This window comes from Notechis scutatus, chromosome 4, assembly GCF_049901735.1.
Source record: "Notechis scutatus isolate UNSWTSFEM ecotype Mainland chromosome 4, rNotScu1.2, whole genome shotgun sequence".
Taxonomy (NCBI): domain Eukaryota; kingdom Metazoa; phylum Chordata; class Lepidosauria; order Squamata; family Elapidae; genus Notechis; species Notechis scutatus.
In genome coordinates, this window is record NC_142012.1 from 164,426,851 (window position 1) to 164,437,623 (window position 10,773).

A 10,773-nucleotide genomic window follows, 5' to 3' on the forward strand; every position below is an offset into this window, starting at 1 on the left:
AAAGCCTGTGGCTTACGCGTCGCGTTCAATCACTCCAACTGAACAACGTTATGCACCGATGGAAAAAGAAGGTCTGGCTCTAACCTGGGCATGTGAAAGATTTTGGGATTTCCTCCTAGGAAAGTATTTCTGCCTGGAGACCGACCACAAATCACTTGTCAGTTTGTTTGGAGACCAAGTACTAGATCTTCTACCCTTGAGAATTCAGCGATTCAGGATGAGGTTCATGCGTTACTCTAACTACATTGTGCATGTGCCCGGAAAGTCACTTTGGACACCAGACACATTGTCACATTCGCCTATGGACTCTCACATGTCCAAAGCAGAACTGGAGCTGATGGAAAGCACTAACATATATGTGGACTGTGTAGTAGACACCTTGCCTGTTAGCCACACATATATGGAAATCATAAAAGAGCAGTTACAAGCTGATAGTATTTGCTCTTGAGTCATGAAATTGTGTGCAGATGTATGGCCAATGCATGCAAAACAGGAACCTGCACTGAGAGGATATTGGCCAGAACGAGCTACACTCACTGTACAAGATGGATTACTACTGAAAGACACTAGGCTTGTGATCCCATCCACTCTGAGGAATGAGGTGTTGGAGAGGCTGCATAAAGGACACCAAGGGGTGGTGAAATGCAAAGAACGTGCTCGTCAGTCTGTGTGGTGGCCAGGACTCAGTCAGCAGGTCAGTGAAATGGTGCTCAGATGCAGGACATGTATTCAAGAGTGTCAGAATCCTAAAGAGCCACTCATGACATCTGAGTGCCCGGAAAGACCATGGCAAAAGTTAGGGACTGACTTTTTGTACTTGGAAGGAAAACATACTTAGTTGTGATAAACTATTTCTCCAGATATGTCGAGATTGCACTGCTATCGAACACTAAGTCATTGTCCATCTGAAGTCAGTCTTTGCCCGGCATGGTATTCCAGAGGAGTTGATGTCAGACAATGGACCACAGTTTTCTGGCCAAGATTTCTCTCAGTTCGCATCCACATATGGGTTCAAACACGTTACCAGCAGTCCAAAGTTTCCACAAAGTAATGGAGAAACTGAACGTGCACTTCAGACAGTGAAAAGTCTCTTGAAAAAGGCTAGCAACCCTTATCTGACCCTGCTTGCCCACAGAGCTACCCCTCTCCAGAGTGGGTTCAGTCCGGCTCAGCTGCTTATGGGGCGACGTCTTCGTACCACTCTTCCCTCTCAGCTAGACCCAGAATTGCCAGATGTTGACCATTTTGCCCGTAAAGAGAGAGAGAAGAGGAAAATGAATACTGGATACTACAACAGGGGACATCATGCAAAACCTCTTAGTGATTTGGTACCAGGAGGGCATGTATGGGTCACTGATACAAAAGAATCTGGGACTGTGCTGCAGAATCACACGAGTCCAAGATCATATCTGGTGGATGTACCTAAAGGTGTGGTGAGACGCAATCGTCAGCACTTGATACCCTTACACCAGGGGTGGGCAAACTATGGCCCGTGGGCCACATCCGGCCCATTGGTCTTTTTAATCCAGCCCGCCGAAGATTGGTACAGAATTAAGGTTTGATGTGAATGATTGCATTCATTTGATTTTGACTTGTAATGACAAGCATTTCGACACCAGGTGGCGCATTAGGCGCAGTGACTTGATTTTGCAGAAATTTTGCAGTTTTTTATATGTATCGTATCTTGTGCTGACCCGGCCCGTCTGTCAAATTTTAAAAGTCAATGAGGCCCCCGAGCCAAAAAGTTTGCCCACCCCTGCCTTACACACACATGCAAGTGAAGGAGGAGCAGTGGAGCAGCAGGAGTTGCCAGAGACAAACAGTGAACAAGTTTCTACATCACCTGGGAAAATACTTAAAAACTTTCCTAGTGTGACAGCTACCCCAAGGACGAGGTCTGGGAGAGCTCTAGTTAAACCAGAGAGACTGAATCTGTGAACTGAGAAAGTGAAAAAGAGTTAATGTTGATGTGTAGTTCAGTAAGAAATCTGAGGTGCAGAATAGTTTAAACATAGTTAGGTGTATTGGATTAGTAAATAGTTATATGATAACATTTTCTTCCCTACAGGATTTAGATAGGAACCGACCTACAACAAAAGAGGCAGAATAATCCTCTAAGGTGTGGTGAGAAAAGGGAGATGTGGTGTAGGGTAAAAAGGGAGGTGTGGTGTAGGGTAAATGGAACCTGTTGATGTTTAACTGTGAAGAGGAGCCAATGTTAGACAGAGAGTAGTGAGGGACATATTTTGAGGTGACACAGTATGAAGGAACCGGAAGGGAGGAGTTAAGAAAAATAAAGCAGTTTGTGTGCAGAGAACTCACATGTTAGGAGTATTATTACAAAATACAACACCCGTGATCCTCTGAGCAATGACATTAACCCTCTGGAGTGCTTTCCTATCTGCCACTGTGCAATTGGTAAACCATACAGAGGTGCAGTAAGTTAAGAATATATATACACTGCTCAAAAAAATAAAGGGAACATAAAAATAAGACATCCTAGATCTGAATGAATGAAATATTCTTATTAAATACTTCGTTCATTACATAGTTGAATGTGCTGACAACAAAATCACACAAAAATTATCAATGGAAATCAAATTTAGCAACCCATGGAGGTCTGGATTTGGAGTTACACTCAAAATTAAAGTGGGAAAAAACACTACAGGCTGATCCAACTTTGATGTAATGTCCTTAAAACAAGTCAGAATGAGGCTCAGTAGTGTGTGTGTGTGGCCTCCACGTGCCTGTATGACCTCCCTACAACACCTGGGCATGCTCCTGATGAGGTGGCGGATGGTCTCCTGAGGGATTTCCTCCCACACCTGGACTAAAGCATCCCCCAACTCCTGGACAGTCTGTGGTGCAACGTGGCGTTGGTGGATGGAGCGAGACATGATGTCCCAGATTTCCTCAATTGGATTCAGGTCTGGGGAACAGGCGGGCCAGTCCATAGCCTCAATGCCTTCGTCTTGCAGGAACTGCTGACACACTCCAGCCACATGAGGTCTAGCATTGTCGTGCATTAGGAGGAGCCCAGGGCCAACCGCACCAGCATATGGTCTCACAAGGGGTCTGAGGATCTCATCTCGGTACCTAATGACAGTCAGGCTACCTCTGGCGAGCACATGGAGGGCTGTGTGCCCCCCTAAAGAAATGCCACCCCACACCATTACTGACCCACTGCCAAACCGGTCATGCTGGAGGATGTTGCAGGCAGCAGAACGTTCTCCACAGCGTCTCCAGACCCTGTCACGTCTGTCATGTGTTCAGTGTGAACCTGCTTTCATCTGTAAAGAGCAAAGGGCACCAGTGGCGAATTTGCCAATCTTGGTGTTCTCTGGCAAATGCCAAACATTTGCACGGTGTTGGGCTGTAAGCACAACCCCCACCTGTGGATGTCGGGCCCTCATACCACCCTCATGGAGTCTGTTTCTGACCATTTGAGCAGCCACATGCACATTTGTGGCCCACTGGAGGTCATTTTGCAGGGCTCTGGCAGTGCTCCTCCTGTCCCTCCTTGCACAAAGGTGGAGGTAGCAGTCCTGATGCTGGGTTGTTGCCCTCCTACGGCCTCCTCCACATCTCCTGGCCTGTACTGGCCTGTCTCCTAGTAGCACCTCCATGCTCTGGACACTACGCTGACAGACACAACAAACCTTCTTGCCACAGCTCGCATTGATATGCCATCCTGGATGAGCTGCACTACCTGAGCGACTTGTGTGGGTTGTAGACTCCGTCTCATGCTACCACTAGAGTGAAAGCACCGCCAGCATTCAAAAGTGACCAAACCATCAGCCAGAAAGCATAGGAACTGAGAAGTGGTCTGTGGTCACCACCTGCAGAACCACTCCTTTATTGGGGAAGTCTTGCTAACTGCCTATGCTTTCCACCTGTTGTCTATTCCATTTGCACAACAGCATGTGAAATTGATTGTCAATCAGTGTTGCTACCTAAGTGGACAGTTTGATTTCACAGAAGTGTGATTGACTTGGAGTTACATTGTGTTGTTTAAGTGTTCCCTTTATTTTTTTGAGCAGTGTATATTCATAACTGCAGTTGTTGTTCTCCAGAAATGTCGGAGTTCAATATGTTCGAAAATCTGGAGCACTTCAAGAGAAGTCAAGTAAATGGATGTGCATGTGTGTGTGGAAAGAAAGCAGCAATAATTTATTGGCCTTTTTCATACCTACAAGATCATGACCAAAGTTATCCCGAACCATCTAATAGTAGGAATAATGATCAATTGTTTGTTTTGTGGCCATTTCCTGATGCATCTCCCTCTTGCAGAACAGAGAAAACAAGAACAAGATGTACTTTATGTGCAGAAAAGTTCAAAGGGGGAGGTTGGTTTTGTGACAGCGTGACCCATATTTTGTATTCCTTGGGACTAGCTATGAAGTGCACCTGTTTCCAATGACCGTCCTTCATTCTGATTTCTTGACTAGCTTGTCACGTTAGTCCTTACCAATTTTTGTCCGCAACTAGAGTTATTCTTTGTTCATGATGAAGCACAAACATTGAAAATACATTAAAATTCCTTGCTTCGCGCACACAAAAATGGATGTCTGATTTGTTTTGAGTGGAGCTCAGCTTCTGTCACTTCATAGAGACCTATACAGGGGTGGGATTCAGCCAGTTCGGACTGGTTCGGGTGAACCGGATGTTAAGTTTACATCTGGTTTGCTGAAATGGTAGTTTGAACCGACTTGCTGGCCCTGCCCCCCGTCACAGGAGTCTCCAAGTGGCCCATTTTGGGTGCAGGTAGGTGCAGGGTCCGTGTGGAGGCTCTGGGAGGGCGAAAAATGGGCCTTCTGGAAGTCCGGAAAGGGGCCTGTTTCCAGCTTCCAGAGGGCCTCCAGATCCCAGGGGAGACCGTTTTCGCCCTCCCAGAGGCCCAAGGGAAGCCTCCAGACCCTGGGGAAGGTGAAAAACTACTCTCCTGGAAGTTCTGGTAGGCCACGCCCACCATGGCCACGCCCACACAGCAACCGGGCAGCGGAGCAGTTGCTGGGATTTTTGAATTCCACCCCTGAACCTATATATTGTTTCTACGGCAACGAATCAGAAATGGTTCCGCTTTGCTTTCTCTCAGGAGGAATTGTTTTTCAACTGCCCAGCCTAAAGTTGAGCTCAGATGTCTCAAAGATGTTTTTTTCAAAAGGCAACTGGACTTTCTTGGTTTTCCTTTAAGACATTTCACTTCTCCTTCAAGGAGCTTCTTCAGCTCTGGCTGGATGATGGGGAAGTCAGAGCTGAAAAGGTTTCTTCGATGAGATGCAAAATATCTTCAAGCAAAAACCAAGAAAGTCCAGTTTGCCTTTTGAAAAAGCACTTTTGGGACAACCCAAAAGTATTTCACGAGGAAAGCACTAGATTCCTCTGCTCGCAACAGAATACCCTACATCACCAGGATTGAAATTTGGGGCTTGGACAACCTAGAACTATGGTTGGACTTAAGTGTAGTACACAAAATTATCTGCTACAATGTCCTACCCGTCAATGACTACTTCAGCTTCAACTGCAACAATACAAGAGCACACAACAGATACAAACTCGATGTAAATTGCTCCAAACTTGATTGCAGAAAGTACAACTTCAGCAACAAAGTGGTCAATGCCTGGAACACACTGACTCTGTTGTTACATCCTCTATCCCCCACTCCTTTACCCTATCCACTATTGACTTCACCCCATTCCTAAGAGGCCTGTAAGGGGTGTACATAAGTGCAAAATCGAGCCTACCGTCCCTGTCCTATTGTCCCCATTTATTCATACATATTTCTTGTATTCATACTCATGTTTATTCTTATACCTATTATCTTGTAAGCAATTGACAAATCGAATCAAATAAAAAATAAATAAGCCATAACCTGGATGATTGAGAATCTCCATAGCCGTTGAGCCCTGATAAATTTCCTGATGGGTTCTCATCCATCAGGTCCAACCTGCTTAATTTGTTTTAGATCAGCCAAAGTCATCATCAAAAATTAGGTTTATTGGGATCCCTTTAAAAAAAAAAAAAAGCAATGACTGTTGTTTAACCTATTTGTGTTTTTTAAAAGAGTGTTCTTTAAAGCTATGTATGGATGATGAAATTTCCTGAGGATTTCTCATCTCGGCCTCTGTTGCCAGCAGATATAACCATCTTTTTTTCTTCCCTCAGGGTAAAAGGCAAAACTTAAGTGCTCCTTCTCTTTTTGACAGGGTACCACCGTCTTCCCGAACATGGCTTCAGCCTTGTATGATTCCAACGAATGGGAGACGCCCCTCACGTTCAACCCAAACCATTTTCTTGACGAGGACGGGAATTTCACCTGCCGAGAAGCTTTCATCCCATTTTCTCTAGGTGCTCGTTCAGCTTGTTAAAATTTTCATTGATTCTTTAATGAGATGCGTTAGAGCGCTGGTGGCACAGTGGTTAGAATGCAGTATTGCAGGCTAATTCTGCCAACTGCCAGCAGTTCGATTCTGACTGGCTCAAGGTTCACTCGGTCTTTTATCCTTCTGAGGTTGGTAAAATGAGGACCCAGATTGTTGGGGGAAAGATGCTGACTTTGTGAACCACTTAGAGAGGGCTGTAAAGCCCCGAGAAGTGGTATATAAGTCTAACTGTGATTGCTATTCCTCCTTCCTTTCTTCCTTCCTTCCTTCCTTCCTCCCTTCCTTCCTTCCTTCCTTCCTTCCTCCCTCCCTCCCTCCCTTCCCTCCCTCCAGCCCCTCTTTCCTTCCTTCCTTCTGTGGTGGTGCAGTGATTAGAATGCAGGATTGCAGGCTGATTGCCCACAGCCAGGAATTTGATCCTGACTGGCTTAAGATTGACTCAGCCTTCCATCCTTCTGACGTTGGTAAAATGAGAAGCCAGATTGTTTGGGGGGCAACAGGCTGACTCTGTGAACCACTTAGAGAAGGCTGTAAAGCACTGTAAAGTGGTATATAGGTCTAAGTGCTATTGCTATTATTTTTCCTGTTTCACCCCTCAAACACTGCTATAAATATGTATTTAGAGATGGGCATGCCTTCTGATTATGGGGAAAGATAGAGCCACTGTCAACATTCCTCAGGGAATAGTAAATCTGTACCAAGAGTGTTTAAAATCAGAAAAAAAGCATTTTGTGGTGGATTGTCAACAGGGATGTCTGTAGATTGTGGTAAAAAACAAAACATGATGGCAGCCAATCCAAGCACCACCCAGTTTGCATATTCTTCAATCGAACAGCTGTGGTCACCATCTTGATTTTAAAAAAACACACATAGCCTGTTCAATGGAGTTGCCATAATAATGCACATTGTGGATCAGCTCCAACCATGGATAGGAATAACAACCACATTGTGGATCAGCTTCAACCACGTTGGGAAACACAATCTGATTATGTAAATAAGCTCCTATGTGTGTTACGAAAATGCTTCACTGCGTGGTGAAGGCAAGATATGTAGGGTGAGGTGTGGGCGGGGCAAGCGGATGGGTGAGGGGGAGAGGGGGAGCAGCAAACAGGAAGGTGGGGGCTAGCGGCAAGTGGGGCAGGGCCAGCCAGAGGTGGTATTTCCTAATTCTCTGAAATACTCAAAATTTCCGCTACTGGTATGCCAGAACCTGTCCGACCTGGCTGAATAACATCTCTGATAAAGGGGCCATAGCTGCCCATTCCTTTTACAGTCTGTGGATTTCAACTCCCAGAATTCCTGAGCCAGCCATGAGGGGCTTCAACTCCCAGAATTCCTAAGGCAGCCATGTTGGCTCAAGAATTCTGGGAGTTGAAGTCCACAAGTCATAAAGGGTGCCATAGTTCCCCACTTCTTCCCTAATCAATCACTACCAGCACTGATTTGTTGTTTTCCTCTCCATTCCTAGGTCATCGAGTATGTTTGGGAGAAAATTTGGCAAAAACAGAGCTCTTCCTGTTCTTTAGCAACCTTATGCAAACATTCAAATTCCACTTGGCCGACGGATCAAAAGATATAAAACTTGACCCGGTTTGGGGAGGCACTCTGAAGCCCCGTCCCTTTGACCTCTGTGCAATTCCTCGGTAGGCCCATATATCAGGCATGTTGAGGGGCGCTTCTCCTCACCTGGCCTCTCATGACAGTGGGGATGCTGCAATGGTTGTAAGTGTGAAAAATGGTCATGTCACTTTTTTCAGTGCCATTGTAACTTTGAATGATCACTAAATGAACTGTTGTAAGTCAAGGATTACCTGTACAAAAATACAAAAAGCTTCTTAGCTTGCAAAAAGCTGCTCTAAATACCAATCATTAGATTAAAAAGACCTGCAAACCGGAGTTAGAAATCAGGCAGGGTGCAAGAGCACCTTGAGGAATTAAAATAGTTAAAATGCAATGATAACTATCAGCAGCCAACTCTTGCTCATAAAGTGAAACCCTTTAGCAGAGAGGTCATTGAAGCTCTCCAGAAAGAGCACACCCAGGAAAAGTAATCCTCAGATCCATTTGTACCACTTAAAGATACCAGCTGGTCTCACTCACCTCACAAGATATCCTAAGGAAATCATCCAGATTTAAGGAAAGGTCACAATGCCCCCCAGAAAGGCACTAAAAAAATCAGTGCCAAGCTTGCATCCTGCCTCTTGGAAGCATACCCCAAAAGGACAGTGCCAGGAACCACTAAAGCAGTGAAGGAAGACCCCCTCCCCAGATAGAGAAAGAAACTATGAGGCAGGAAAAAATTAAAACACAATAAAAATAATTAAATCTCAACATTAGCTGTTGCTTGTTAAACCAATTACCAGAACAAATAGATACAGGAACTAGCCAGATTTCTCAACCTAGTTTCTTTTCAGGAACAGAGATTAACCCTTTTCCTTCCAAACAAAGCTGAATAGGGAAAATTATCCCATCAATAAACACAGGATTAAATGTCACCAAGCACAGAATTAAACTTCATCAAAAACCAATGTTAGACCAAAACTCAGAAAGGGTATGTAAAGTGAATGTCAATCTTTCTAGCTAGCCAAGAAGGCTTGCTGAATGTCACTCATCTTGGTTCCTTGTCATTAAAAGCTTCTTTCTGCCAGCTCTGCTTCGTTATTCAATTATTTCTTCAAAGTTCTAATGGTTGCATGCGGTTGGAAGTATTTCCAGGGAAGTATTTCCTCCCAACAGCAGTGTAAAATGCTTAAAACAATCCTTCCCCTTTAAAAAAAGTACCAGCAAAGAAAAGCAACTTCCTTCAGAGACAGTAAGTCTATGCATACTGCCAAGAATGTAATAAGGGTGGAAAAAACAAAATGAGATTTCTTCCAACAATCGTTCTCCATTCTCCAAACTGCTTAGGAAGTTAACAACAACCAGTTCTAGTGAATAGGTGAGAACCGGTAGAATCCCACTCCTGTTTCCAACTCTCCTTGTTGTGGAAGCAAAATGTATGCAGCCTAGTCTCATTCAGCAACATGGACTTTTGAATGCAGCCAGGCCAGCAACATCAGCATTGGGCCATTCTCCATGTTGTTGTTATTTATCTAATTCCACTTGCTCCCTTCTAACTGAGCCTCTACTCCAGGGGTGTCAAACTCAATTTCATTGAGGGCCGCATCAGGGTTGTGTTTGACCTCAGAGGGCTGGGGTGGGCATGACCATGGTGGGCATGATGGGAGTACCTTTGGTAGCCAAGTGCTAAGGCAGGGCTTCACTGAGACCCTCCCTCCCTCATTATAATCAACCTTCCTTCCTTCCTTCCTTCCTTCCTTCCTTCCTTCCTTCCTTCCTTCCTTCCTTCCTTCCTTCCTTCCTTCCTTCCTTCCTTCCTTTTTTCCTTCCCTTTTCATTCTCCTTTCTTCTTCCTTCCTCTCTTTCCTTCTTTTTCCTTCCTTGCTCTCTTCCTCTCTTTCCTTCTTTTTTTTTCTTTCCCTTTCCTCTTTCCCTTTCTCCTTTCCTGTCCCTTCTTGGATGCTCAAATGCTAAAGGGGAAACATTTCTCCTTTTGTTTTGTTTTTAGTTTGCTTTGATAGCTCTCTGCCAGTGAAAACGGAGCCCAGGAGACCATGCACAGCCCTCCCATGCCTTGTTTTTGGCCGCGATGGCCTCCTGCAGTCTCCTGTCAGGGAAAATGGAGCCCGGGGGCAGCACGTGGCCCCTACAAGCTCCATTTTCACTGGCAGAGGCACCTCAGGCCAGTCCTTTGCTATTTCCAGGCCAGCCCCGTGGGCCAGATCTAAGCACCCCGTGGGCCAAATTAGGCCCAGGGGGCTTGAGTTTGACATCCTTGCTCTAATCTGACTGTTTAAAGTCAACTTTTACTGATTTGCAAATTTCCATGACTTTGTATACCTAGGCTCAACTATCTCCGACAGTGTCTCTTTGGACACTGAGCTGAATAAACATATTGGTAAAGCGGCCACCACATTTTCCAGACTTACAAAGAGAGTATGGCTTAATAAGAAGCTGACAGAACATACAAAGACTCAGGTCTATTTAAGCCTGTGTCTTGAGCATACTCTTGTACCCTTTATGCATGACAGGAGAGAAAGTTGAAACACCTTTCACATGCACTGTCTCCGACATATTCTTTTTTTTTTTTTTAATTTTTATTGGTTTTTAAGATGAACATAGACAAACAAAACATAAAAACATCAAGCCATCTTCCATATATATACATACAGTGTGCCGGTTGGTTTACAAATTGTTTTGTGCTTCCATTTCATAGTCTTCAATTACAATTACATTGTATATATTCTCGTATTTTCAATCAAGTATTAAATATCATTATTAATCAGTGATTTGACTATACTTTTATTCATTCATGTTTTATGAAATAATC

The 10,773-nt window shown here is 44.5% G+C and overlaps 1 protein-coding gene across 1 annotated transcript in view; it reads left to right on the top strand.

Moving 5' to 3' along the window:
- Positions 1-9,027, top strand: part of LOC148131015 (cytochrome P450 2C8-like) — a 35,649-nt gene extending 26,622 nt beyond the window's left edge. Inside the window, exons 8-9 of the mRNA XM_087965549.1 lie at positions 6,207-6,348; positions 7,852-9,027. Coding sequence (XP_087821675.1) covers positions 6,207-6,348; positions 7,852-8,030 — 321 coding nt within the window. The 3' untranslated portion in view covers positions 8,031-9,027. The remainder of the gene's footprint in view (positions 1-6,206; positions 6,349-7,851) is intronic.
- The last annotated feature ends 1,746 nt before the right edge of the window (positions 9,028-10,773 follow it).